This window comes from Acanthaster planci, linkage group LG14 (genome assembly GCF_054643075.1).
Source record: "Acanthaster planci isolate LZ-2023a linkage group LG14, COTS_SCS, whole genome shotgun sequence".
Taxonomy (NCBI): domain Eukaryota; kingdom Metazoa; phylum Echinodermata; class Asteroidea; order Valvatida; family Acanthasteridae; genus Acanthaster; species Acanthaster planci.
In genome coordinates, this window is record NC_141790.1 from 3,410,900 (window position 1) to 3,424,541 (window position 13,642).

Here is a 13,642-nt window from a genome sequence, read left to right on the forward strand (position 1 = left end):
TTATCAGCAGCAGCATCATCATCATCAGCATCAGCATCAGCATCATCATCATCATCATCATCAGCATCATCATCAGCAGCATCATCATCATCAGCATCAGCATCATCATCATCATCAGCATCATCATCATCATCATCATCATCATCATCATCATCATCATCATCATCATCATCATCATCATCATCATCATCATCATCATCATCATCAGCATCATCATCATCAGCATCAGCATCATCAGCATCAGCATCATCATCATCAGCATCATCATCATCAGCATCATCATCATCAGCATCATCATCATCAGCATCATCATCATCAGCATCAGCATCATCATCATCATCAGCATCATCATCATCATCATCATCATCATCATCATCAGCATCATCATCATCAGCATCAGCATCATCAGCATCAGCATCATCATCATCAGCATCATCATCATCATCATTATCAGCAGCAGCATCAGCATCATCATCATCAGCATCATCATCATCAGCATCATCATCATCAGCATCATCATCATCAGCATCATCATCATCAGCATCAGCATCATCATCATCATTATCAGCAGCAGCATCATCATCATCAGCATCAGCATCAGCATCATCATCATCAGCATCATCATCATCAGCATCATCATCATCATCAGCATCAGCATCATCAGCATCAGCATCATCATCATCATTCCAACTTAATAAATACCCAACTTATGATGAATGCTGCTGTTTAGGACTCTGTTATGGTATTGTATGATAATACCTGCATTTTGTGCCATTTTGTTTAAGACTCACTTGTAAGACTCACTTGTACCATATTCTTTAATTTGATTCACTTATTCTTTATAATAATTGGGCGCCGTGAGGGTTTTTTTACAGAAACGTGCGCGTTACAAATTACAAATTATTATTATTGTTACATTTTATCACTGGCAGGATGTTAATATCGTGTTATGATTATTACTGGTACAGAATGACGATATCCTAAAAGTAGATATCATCGTGTTGAGATATCCCATATCCAAGAACGCCGTCATCTCAGTCACAGGTTACATTAATTACTTAGTGATATCTCAGGATATCAACATTGTAAAGTGAAAAATGTGCATTTCTAAACAGGATGTTTAAAACTTCCAGAAATCCGTACATTTTGCATTTGAAAACATCAGCCTTGGCAAGTTGTGTCCAATTTCGGCGCTCGGAGTCTGTCATGCACTTATTTAGATACTGAGATAATAGACCCCTTTGTGTTGACAAATCACAAACGGCAACTTGATCTCATACATAGTCTACTTCAGATGTATCACCGATTTCGCAAACTTAGATGTCTTATATCACTATTTTGTCATGCCAAAGTCGAAAAACAATTTGATTTGAGTCAACTTCCCGAGCACGAGATGACCTATCAGCATGTGCGTATGTATTAACTCACCAACTCGACTTCCTTGGGTTATCTAGTCGTTCAGCGATCACGATGTGAGGAGATAACATATTGTGATGAGACGTCATCTTATCTTATCCGCCTCCCCGAGCAGCCTTGGCAAGATACCATATTTCGACAAGTCATCACTCGCCTTTGAGAAATCGACTTGACGAGATAATACATCCTGGAAAGTCGTCATTTTCTCCTTAGGAAACTTACCGACAATGGTATACCTTAACAAGTTATTATCTCGTCTTCTGAAAATCGATTTCTAAAATGTTTGGTTTTTGCATGATTTTTTTCTCCTTTATTCACTCTCGGGCAGCAAGACCAGGTACTTTTTACTACCGACACCAGTCAAATTAAAGTACTGTTGCTCACATTCGACCCAACCTACCGACTGTCTCTTCCAGTGTCATTTGGTTTCGAATCTAGAAGTTCAAAGATGTGTTTGTCGAGAAGGGTGAGCCTCCAAAATTAAGGCCAGAATATGACGTAAAGAAAAAAAAAATCAGCGAAATAGGTATGACTTTTAACGTGTTGAACTCTCACAAAATCCCAGCATGCACGAATGTTTGATTTGAGGTCACATTTACCGCTTTGGCGTTTGCTTTTGTGACAAGTATATGAGCCGGTCTTTGAAAAATATTTGAAATGACCTCAACTTTTCGCAAGCTAACCTCACAAGGAGAATCAGTGACGTGTAAACTTTAGCGTAGTTGTGCAATGGTAGTCGATTTGGGAAGTGTTACGAGTAAACGAAATATCCGTTAGATTATGATGAAAGAAAAGGGCCTAAGTAAAAGAGAAACTCTCGTGTTCTTTGTTTGTTTTTGTTGAATTCACGAGGAGTACTGAGTAAACACACGATCAATTACGGTCCGGTATACGCCCCCGTTTGCTTATTGAGATGAACCTGCTTCGATATCGCGAATATGATTCTTTTCTCTCGTATCAATCTCTGCTTTAGCTGCTAGTGCCTGATCTATACAAAGAGTCGATGCATCAAATATTTGTCACGTTTTAGTAAAATTGATTACTGCTGGGACAAGATCTGATGAGGGGTGAACAAAACAAGTTAAAACACACAATCATGACAAAAACAGCCCAATCAAGGAAAGAACACCCTGAATAAGGGGGTTGCGGAGACACCATGTGGATCATCTCTGTTGTATGTGTGGATCTGAAAAGAACCGGTACTCTACGTTTCAGACAGTGAGTGCTTTGTCTGTTGTCAGGAGACTGCTGGATTTCCACTCGGTGTCTCCCCAAACCTCCTACCTTGTTGTAGATCCCTTCAAGCAATACCTAGCACCCAGAATAATAGCGTTAGCTCCTCTCTTTAAGCCACTGACTAAAAGTAAATATTGTAAAATTGAGATTATGAGTAATCTTTGAAAGAAATTGAAAGCAAAACTGACTGGTGGGTCTACTTGGAGTAGTTGCGCTTGAGCTTTTTCAAAGTTCAAATGCCTCATTGGCTTTGATCATTAGTTCAAAGGTGGAGTTTGTACACAATGAATAAACTACAGGACTAATGTATGCGCAGCTTCATCCAAATATAGAAACTAAACAGTAAACATTGTAAACCGAATGGTTTGGTTTTAAAGTAGAGTTTTCCCTCAAACTAAGGGTCTAGTTACAACATCAGTGCTGTGTTTGAAGTCAACATAATGGAACCTTCAGCTGTGTCATCACTTTGGCTCCTTTTGGCGATCTGCTGTGGTGAGTACCTTCTGACACCCACAATACAATTTAAAATTTGGAAGTCTTTGCTTGACGGTACAACGCTCTTCTTAAAGCGAAAAATTGGCATAATTATTATGTGCAAAAACATTTGAGTGATCATTGCGTTTGACTTGCATGTAGAGTGTGAAACATCATACGTGTATGTACGTAGTTCATGTCATGTCACGTCGTATGTCATGTTTAGATGCCTATCGAACTACTTGAGCCTGAAAACAAAGATCCCGTCTATTAGCACTATATGCAGCATAGCACATTGCGTAGAACAGATAAAAGAGTATTTGTAGGTGTGTTTAAAATGACTGAATTCCACTGATATTTATGATATAACTCGTCAAACTACATGATAATAGATTCTTTCTCAGCAGCGTAGCCAGCTTTTGGTGTGGGGGGATTCAAACGTCAGGGCAGCTTCAGGCTCATTCAACAGGATGTTGGGGAGAAAAAATATCAATAGCCTTACTAACGGTCACGACATCCTTGCGTTTATGCCGTGGTGTTGTTTTCTTAGGATTTGTGCTGATTTTGGATTAATAAATAATGTTATATCGATTACTGTATTACCTAGGCCACGCCCCCACCCCATTGTTGGGTGTCGATGCGCGGCCTGCGCTCCAGCTCAAAATGACAACATTGAGCGGGGGATTGGGGGACCTGGGGAGGATTACTTCACATGTATGCCTATTGATACATGTCCCCCCCCAAAAAAGGCCAGGATTGAAGAACATCATCACTGCGATATGATGTGGACTGGTGAACAAGCCTCTGACAATACTGCGCTCGATGGTGTGTTGATTAGAATCACCTCACTTTCCACGCCGTGATCTTATCTCAAACGCAAGTCATGCAGTACTCATTCTACCTACCACCGATCACAAATTTTTACCACTGTAACGAATAGGCTGGCATTGGAGATACCCGCCAATTCGACGATAATTAAGTCACGATTCGTTTTAATGTGACAGCTTTTATCTTTACGCTGCAGGGCCTTGACCACGAGGGTTAATTAAGGCTTTTCGGTCAAAGTCTTGGCCTTAAGAATCAAAACTTTACTTCAACACTGGCTTGTACTCAGACTGACATATGTGAAATGGCATAAAGGTTACGTAATCATATGATATATAAATAAAGTGTGAATATTCCCTGCAACCCATCTTTCCATCTTTATCTGATTTACATTTTGACACTCTGAATTTGCAAGTTTTTATTGAAAGCACAGCTGCAACCAATTTGTTTTAATGCAACCTTCAAAATGCACCTTTCTGTATAAGTTACCCTTACTTCCAAATTTGCTTCACTATTTTCAAAGGGTGTTTCATTGCCTGTTTGCTTTCATGCCAACGAGTATATCCATATTCATGAGAGCACCTGTGACGCTATCAGGGGAAGATGTGACTGATGAGAAAATGCAAATATTAAATACGAAGAAGTACACTGATGTATTCACATTAACATTTACATAACTGAAAAGTGCCTGTTCAACCAGATCTTTAATGAGAAGGAATTTGCTGTAAAGAGGCTCTCTTTACAAGACAATATGTCTGAAGAGCTATACACCACACATCCGATCCACAACGTTAGCTACCAGAACTATTGGGTTCCTGATTAAGCATTTTATGCTCGTGAAGGAAACTAGAGAACCCCCCCAACAAGCAGAAATGGTGTGTCATTCACGTCATACTATGAAAGAGTTCAGACATGTAGACGGGTGTACTGTCGTGGTCCGGGGAGTGCCCATATTGATGCACGTTCATTTACGAAAAAGAAGTAAGTTCACTTAGTAAAAAGAAGCTGTCAGGGAAAAGAATTAATGTTGACGACCATCGTTTGTGAGAATGTGTGATTTTGCTATGTGACGCACTATTGTAGCGTTTTAATCACTCAGACTTTACACAGCAACATTCTGTGCTGTAAGGTTAATGATTTTATTATCTCCTTAATATGAACCACAAAAGAGACACCTCTCAGATGGCCGAGTGGTTAAGCTTGTGGTCAGATCGTTAAAAGGTGGGTTCGAATCCCCGGGGTGGCTTTTTATTTTCCCAACGCTTGCTGTCAGTCAGTCACTATAAGAAACTCTAATTCACCTCCGACAAATACCAGCAGTACCTTAGCCTACTGGATAAGCTCTGCGGCTGGCACTGTCCGCGAAGTCCAGGTGAGCGCCTTAGTACAGGTTCGAGACGTTATGGCCCACTCGGCGGCCAGGGCTTAGGGGCTTGTCTCGTTTCCTCCCTTGCATGGTCGCTCGGACCCTTTTGGGGTTAAATGGATGGGCAGGGAGGAAGTGTGGTGGGCCGGGAACCCCGAGATCCCAGAAGAGTCCTATATGGAAGCCGGTAACTGCGATTCCTAGCGAATTTCAGGAGTCCGTGCGCCTGAATGCTTGGTCAACACCGCATAACTTTTGGATTTTTCCCTGGCAACTTTTTTTTTTTATTTTATTGATGGAAATATATTTTCATTTGTCAAAAAAACAGGTTTTGTTTCCTTTCAAATGCAGAATAATTTGATCTTTTCAAAGAAAAGAAGTCTCTCAAAAGATATATAAAAGATATATAAAAAATATATAAAATAACATATCTTCTTGGGTCACTCTTAATGTCAACTTGCAACAAATGCGTTGCAACTGCTGCCTTTTCTAGTGAGTGGTTGGTCCATCACTGGCCAGACAAGTCTGCCCGAAAAATACCAGCAGGAAAATAATGAAATTAACTCAAAAGAAGCGAAAAATCCCTAGTTGCTGCAATTCTAACAATCAAAAATGACACTGAGAATGCAAATAATGTCAAATCAGTAAAGCTTTAGGCGTTATCTCATTGTCGCCGCAAAAGACGCATAGCCCATTCAGTTCCCCCAACGGTAAATCACATTACATTTAATTTTGATCCGACTAAAACTTGAAGTTTTCATTTTAGTTAATCCGTGCTTCGTTGGCCATTCGGAGTTACAAAAATGGCACCATTGCATAGTCCAGTAGATCCCTTTTCGAACTCAAATAGAATACTGCTAACATGTACCTGTCATTTCTCAAGTTTTTAGAAATCAAATACATTGTTCAGAAAATTCCATATTTCCCCACTGCTGTTCATGAAAATGGTATGATGGACACCGTAAGGTGTTTTTGTATCGAAATGGGCCCTTCGCATTAACGAAACGCATCAATTTTGCAGAGTTCTGGGCAACAATGTCATGGTGTATTGTCTACGATGCATTCATGCAAAGCAGCTGTGACTGAACACGCACAATACAAAATGGATAATTATCTGGCTTTCTGTTGTGCGATTTGCCTGAAATATATATTTGTCTATACTTAACAGTCAGCTGTCACTTTTGTTTTCCACAAACAACATCAGAAACACACCCCAAACGGCACGTTAGCCGCAATGTTGGGTGTATGCGCGCGGTCTGCGCTCCGGCTGGACATGACAGCATTCAGTTATTCCTTCATTTATTGCTAGTTTATTAATAAAATTTCATTTCCAGCCAAAGGCTGAATTGCTGAGATTTGTACAAATAAAAATTTTAAAAATACAAGAATTATTATATTAATACTGGATTCAACAAAACAAACAGAAAAAGTATTTAAAGAAATAAATCGAAAACTATACACGTACATGTATGCTGAAGAAGAATAAACAGGTAAATAGGATATTGATAGACAGATAAATTGTTAAGTATAATACAGGATTACATTGAGCTGGAGATGGGGATGAGGGCTTCATGGAGAGCGCATGGCTATTGCCAAGTGTCTCAACAATTTTTTCCAGGATTGTAGCTCAACTTTGCCCATTGTTCGCGGGCGGGTTTGCGTTTGTCTGCGTTATTGGCGACTTCCGTTTGACATGTTTCCATATGTCTGCGTTGCAGTTCGCATCTGATTGCGTTGCTCTCTGCGTTTCGTATGTCGATATGAAGACCAAGCTTAATTCTGGGATGATATTGATATTCTTTCGAAATATTTATGTTGTTTCGTCTTTTCCTTAGTGAAAGGTGCAACGTCTTTGGCCACTCCTCCCACTGCCGGTGATTGGACCGTTCAGGATAACTATGGCAACACGTGTATGCGCTTGTCTTTTGCTGCCGAGTACATTGTCAACAGCGAAGGGTTCAACGTATGTAATTAATGAACGTAATTTTACAAAGATAAAACTCTTTATTAACCATGAAAATATGCTGTCTGACGGAGACTTATTCGGATTCCCTTTTTACCGATAGTTAAGCCTGATAACGAAAACAAATAAAGATTTCTCTTCATTATATACACTTCTTGAGCATAATAGCCTCCACCCCGAAACTAAGCCTGACCTAGTCTTCGCTTAAGACAGGATTTGGATGATTTCCCACTGCTATCACAAACATTCAGACGCCTGGTGTAGATATTAGCAACAAAAGAACCAATCTCTTCTCTCCTCTCCTGCTCAACTCCTCTTCTCTTGGAAAGCTTTCGCTTATGCCACCAAAACACATTTAACTTAACCCCATTCACCCTCCGTTCTGTAGTCTTCCGCACATCCCAATCCAGACTCGTAAAACACCGTAACCCCTTTAAATCAAAATCAGAACCGGGTGGTCACGATAGGACCTGCATCGTACGCCAAGAGCAACTGTGCGTCCCCAAGCCGTTATGTGGACTTCTTTCCGGATCCGTCCAACCAACTCTGGAAACTCCGCCTTGGTTTCAGGCTGAACGCCACCAACAACAGTTACGCCATGACCAAGGTTTTGTTAAGCTGGCCATCATGCCCACAGGGCTGTGAATGTAAGGATACAATGCCTGTGTTTGATAATTGCATTTCATACAAAATCTGCAGAAATCATCGCCATCTGATTGGTGAATCACTGATCACATGTCACTCAATTATCATTCATTATAATCCACGGTACCTGCTGAACAGAACTCATACGATTTGACTGGTTCCTGCCTCCGTTTAGAAATCAGATACAAATCATTTAAGCAAAATGGTGCACGTTGATACGTGTGGGCTGTTAGTTCTTCTGACCGAAGACAATTTATGCAGGTATATTCCATTGCATGAGGCTCAACGAATGGAGTAGGGCATGCCATCTGTCATCTAGTAAATTTATTCTCAACGTGTCACTCATGACCATTCCTTAGTTGTATAATGCTCCACATTTGCCAGCCCTTGGTAAATTACAGACCTGCGCTAACATCTACCACATTTCGCAGGATTGAGCAAATCCTATATGGTAAAGGGAATTACCAAAGGAGAATCCCGTGGGAGGGGGTAACGGGTGCTGCGTCCCGCAAAAAAAATGGAATTTGTAAAGTAACCAATCAGATTGAAGATGTTAAGTGTCTTAAATGGGGGCTCTTTTGTATGGACAGAGCCATTTTGTTTAGGAAATTGTGTCTGAGCAGATGCTTCATTGTGATTGGTGCGATCAGTCAATGCAAAAGTGCACTAGGAATGCTGCTTACTTGATTTGATCCTCCCCCCCACAAAAAAATGGGTGTGGATCCGGCCTTGGACCTTACAGGATTTTATGGGGTTAGTGCCATACACACTGAATCATGTTTGTGAGCAGAGTTTACCGCCTGGTAAGCAAATAACCTGTCACAACAGAGAGAGGGGCTCATTTCGTTTCGGCAAGGCGAGATAGGAAACAATAATGTCGGCAAATTTTAATCATGCTTGTGTTCTTATTAAGAGACCGTTGTACTGTTTCTTTTTTTGTTTTTTCATGCAAGTTTTTGTTTTGAATGTGACAACTCGTTTTAATATTGCAAAAGATCCTGCATCTCACACTAACATTTTCTAAAGACAAATTTAGTCGTCTTAAACTTCTCTGGCAGCATTTCTTTACTTAAGTAAATGTTTTCAATGGAATAAAAGCTTCTACTAACTTCCCTACAGTCCCACGGTGCAAATCCATTTAAGTGCACTTTCAGAAAAAAGTGACGAACAGGTGACTAAACCAATAGGCATAAATAAGGGTAATATTGTCCAACTATCATTGCCAAAAATCTGACCAGTCAGTTTGGAGCCCTTTAAATTACAAAGGAAATCCAGTTGCGCAGTAAGTTGACCAACGTCTTTTGTGCTACGGTTTGTAATCTGTATTATGATTCATCTCAAGAAGTGAAAATAATGAAGGTATTAATGGCTGTCCATTGCAATTGAATATCAGTCTTACAGGAAACCCCAATTTGAAGTGTATATAGATCGTCCCGGAATAGTGGTCTACCAGCTGTTTTGAGAGCATTTCTTTCAAAAGCGTGTTTTAAAAAATCAGGAAATATCCCTTTAACGAGCATGCATGAAAAGGTACAACCAACTCTTAGTAGATGGCTTGTTTGATTGATGATGAATATTCGCTGTATCTGCGGTATTTCTCTGTATTCAGCTGCCCTCAGCACGTGGATGGATTCTGATAACTTTCTGAAGAACTATGTGCCGACAGGCGAGGCATACACATGCGCAGACGGACTGTCGAAGAAGCTGGGTTACGTTAAGGTCTATATATGGGACATGCACTTACAACCCTACGCTGAGGACTCAGGAGGTAGTTTTGGACAAGGTGATGAAAACTTTTCCCACTCATCTGATGTAAATGTTTGGTTTTTCTTTCCCTGTGCAAAGGCAAATAACCCCAAGCGACAATCCGCTCAGTGGACTTTGTCGTGGCGTTTAAAACTTGCCAAGGATTCAGTTTTTAGCTGGTTGGAGATGTGACAGTTGGATCGTTGAGTCTTGAAGATGGTTTGCTTTTAATATGACTCTTTGCTCACTGCACTAAACTTGGATTGAATTTTTGGACGGTACCTGGAGATGGAGACCTTTTTGAGAAGGTATATGGGGAGAGCGCATAAACTGCAGATTTGTCCATGGGAAGAGTGCGGAAGACTGGACAGCCCTTTTTTCACGTCTTTTTTTCCTTTTATGTTGGCAATTCTGCACAAACCAAAGGTCGTATGGCGCAATCTGGGTAACCATGGTGGACACACAATGGCGCAATTTTGGTTGGCAACTTTAGACAAAAAACGCAGATTTAAGCGTAGTGCAGCAAGCAAAGTCCTTGACCAACCGTAGAGCCGTGGGAAGGTTCATGCATTTACCATTTTTTCCCACTTGAATGGCAACAATAAGTCACATCGCGTCGCAATACGTTTGTTGGATAGGCCATATTTTAACCGAGATATTATTTTAGGCTCTGCCAGGAATGTAGAACGTAATGACACTTTTTTTCCTTTTTCTTTTCTATTATCTCTTTCTCTCACCAGAGTTTCCTTGCGGCACACAACCCAAGAAGAGCGGTGACCACACGGCGATCATCATCAGTTGCTCTGTTGCAGGGGGCGTGGTTGTCCTGGCCTTGGTAGCCACGGTTGTTGCCATAACGGTGATAAAATACAGAAAGAGACGAGAGTATGCACGCTTACTTTGTTCACCGACTGCGGTACAGTAGCGCCAGAAATAAAAGTAAAGCCGTCCTATCGACCAACTCACATGGACCGATTTCAAAATAACACTGCTACACTACGGTAAAAACTCTGGTGTTAAAATCAACACTTTTTGGTGTAATCATATGACTAAACCATAGGGTGTTACTTTAACAAAGCTGGTGTTACTGTGTACACCTATAAGTGTTACAATGCACTGGAGGGTGTTCAAAGTAACACCCTTTTTAAAACAATTGAAAAGTGTTGGTGCAGTCCTCTGATAGCACCGGGGGTGTTCAATTTAACACTTCAGTTTTTGCAGTGAAGTGGCGTACAGATTTTACAACTATCAATCGGGAACTATAATAACAAATATTGTAATACATAATTCTTTAAATAAAATAAATAATGAAAGACGCTTCCTCATGACGATTATAGATTATGAAATCCCAATAATTTCAATATATCTTAAAATCAATTTCAAGATATTTTGAACTCACATTCAAGATATCTCCAAATAATTTTAAGACATCTCTAAATTTATTTCAAAATATCTTTACATGCATTTCCTTAAAATCGTTTTCAAGATATCTTTCAGTCGATTTCAAGATATCTTGATCGTTTACAAGATATATTTAAATCATTTTCAAGATATCTCTCAATAAATTCGAGATCTCCAAATCATTAACCAGTGTTAACTCAGTGTTACACTGAGGCTTTCCTCCCGGGACGACATCACAGTTGTGCTCATGAATATGTGTATACTCGTTAGCCCGAAAACAAAAAAGTCAACGAAACACCCTTTGGAGATAGTGAAACAAAAGTTGGAAGTGAAGTTAATTGAGACAGGTACAGAAAGGTACATTCTCAAGACCTAGACTTTGACCCGCCAGCCTTAACGGTATAGTCCACTAGTTCAAGCCCCATTGAAAACAGTGTCAAATAATCACTGTTCAGGGCCCAATAACATGCACGCCAGCATCCCTGGGATTTCTTAAACACAAATTAAATTATTGTCTGGTCAATAGTCTTTTGATTTCTTTTCAATTTTTGTGGGTCATCCAATTGCATTTTTAATTATTTCCACAAAACAAAACCACCAACCGAAAAGGGATTATTCCGAAGACGGATTGCAGCCATTTTTCAAGTGGCAACCCTCAACTTTCTTGGGCACTTAGGACCATTTTACAACCGTAGTGTTAGCCATTCTCTCATATGAAAGCTCAAAGACCCAGGGAGTTGATCCTGGCAACGATTTACACTGTCTCACCATTTTGGGGGCCAAACAATCTCCCTTTTCAAAAAATACTGTGAGTGGCACTTTTAAGGCCAGAAATTCTCATCTGGACTGCACCCTTTAGACCATAGCAAGTCTTAACCCACAAGGTCAAGACCGTGCAGAGTAAAGATAAAAGCGGTCTCATCATGACCTAATTCTCGTCGAATTGGCAGGTATTTCCAATGCTGGCCTATTAGTCATCTTATTACAGCGGTATAAACTCTGTGATCGGTGTTAGGTAGAATGAGTACTGTATGACGTGTTCAAAATAAGATCACGGCGTGGAAAGTGAGATGATTCTAATCAGCATATTATAACATCGGTTCCGAACACAGCATTCTCAGAGACTAGATCACCGGTCCACACCATAGTTCAGAGTAATGATGTTCTACAATCCCAGCCAAAATTTATGAGACAAGCGTCGATAACTGCACCCTTCCCAGGTCGCACAGACCAGGAGATACTACATTGAGAGGAGATGGGGGAGGGAGGTCTGGTCTCAACCACACGACCTCTATTTGTCACTGGGATACACCCCTCAACCACACCGAAGGCCACCTTATCGTACTCCGAGGGCGCCTTGTAGCTGCGGTATTATTATCACCAGTTTGGCCAACAAGAGAAACAAGTACAATGACGGAGGAGAAGATATAGAAAATACACGTACAAAAATGAGAATGGGGAGTGTAGGGTGTGGAGGAAGGTGGGGAGGACGGAGGGTGTGAGGGCGCGGCAGGAGTGTGGTTGTACTTGTACATCATGTACAAAATACGAATATATTGTAGATGTTTAATTTGGCTTTGGGCTTGACTTACTTTGACATGTCACATCAGCTACTTTGCTGCATAATGTTCATACCAAAACCATGTACTTATGCTTTCAGCCATCATTTTTTTTATGGGCAGGGTATATAACAATTTACTCATGATTCATTTTTGTCTTTTAGTAAACATAATATCAACATGTCCAATTCTCACTTTATTAAGAAAAAACACCTGTTAAACAATGGAAATTATCACTTATTCAACCACTCTTTGTGGAGATGTTTAGGTTAAACTTTTCCCCAAATGCGTTCGGCAAAACTGACTTTTAGTAGTTGCGCACCATCTACACTTCCAGCATTTCGCAATGTTTTCACGTACATGGCTATTAAAATTTATATGCACTTTGGTTCCACACAGGTACCATTTATGACAGTGACTTCTTGGGATATTGAAAGCTCCAAAAATAGAAATTCCACTAATCTATTTCCACTGATTGTAATTTATCTTTCTTTTGTGCACATTACCTGTTTTGATGTGTCGGGCTTGCCCATGCATGATAGGAGTGTATGTTAAAATTTCATTATACGCGTGCGTAAACTTGCGCAATACTATAACATATTCGCAGTAGACTGTAACTTCATTCTTTATAGAAATACGCATAATCCTTCAATAATACAATTCTGTATTTTCCTTCTCTTGCTTTTTTTATCATGTGCTGCCGTGTCAGTTGAATTCAAATTGAGAGTAACCTAATGTTGATATCGATCAATTCCACATATCTGCAACCCATATGAACATGTACTTGTATAATGTATTTAATAACCACATTAACCTTACACATTGGGGAAAAAGAAGATCTGATGTTCCAAAATACTTTCTTGAGAGGTTTATGCCGAAGTTGAAATTATTAAGTGGAAGTTAACAACTATTCACGGCATATTTTGATTTGTATTCATTATGACATCAAATTTAATTCTTTCCTGTAATTGACTCTCACCTAAATCAATTGTAAAGAATAACAGGCTTGTG

At 40.0% G+C, this 13,642-nt stretch overlaps 1 protein-coding gene across 1 annotated transcript; it reads left to right on the forward strand.

The window, feature by feature from the left end:
* Nucleotides 1–3,008: 3,008 nt before the first annotated feature.
* On the forward strand, nucleotides 3,009–13,599 carry LOC147796759 (uncharacterized). The gene is made up of 5 exons (XM_087146029.1): nucleotides 3,009–3,144; nucleotides 7,153–7,280; nucleotides 7,729–7,927; nucleotides 9,535–9,708; nucleotides 10,412–13,599. Exons 1-5 carry the CDS (start codon nucleotides 3,093–3,095, stop codon nucleotides 10,594–10,596), a joined length of 738 nt encoding a protein of 245 aa, XP_087002155.1. The 5' UTR covers nucleotides 3,009–3,092; the 3' UTR covers nucleotides 10,597–13,599.
* The last annotated feature ends 43 nt before the right edge of the window (nucleotides 13,600–13,642 follow it).

What these genes read in the sequence shown, in the direction of transcription:
- LOC147796759 (XM_087146029.1), top strand. Translation starts at nt 3,093, where the DNA reads ATGGAACCTTCAGCTGTGTCATCACTTTGGCTCCTTTTGGCGATCTGC. An exon ending in CCTTTTGGCGATCTGCTGTG is followed by an intron (nt 3,145 to 7,152) that starts GTGAGTACCTTC and finishes TCTTTTCCTTAG; the next exon opens with TGAAAGGTGCAACGTCTTTG. An exon ending in TCAACAGCGAAGGGTTCAAC is followed by an intron (nt 7,281 to 7,728) that starts GTATGTAATTAA and finishes AATCAAAATCAG; the next exon opens with AACCGGGTGGTCACGATAGG.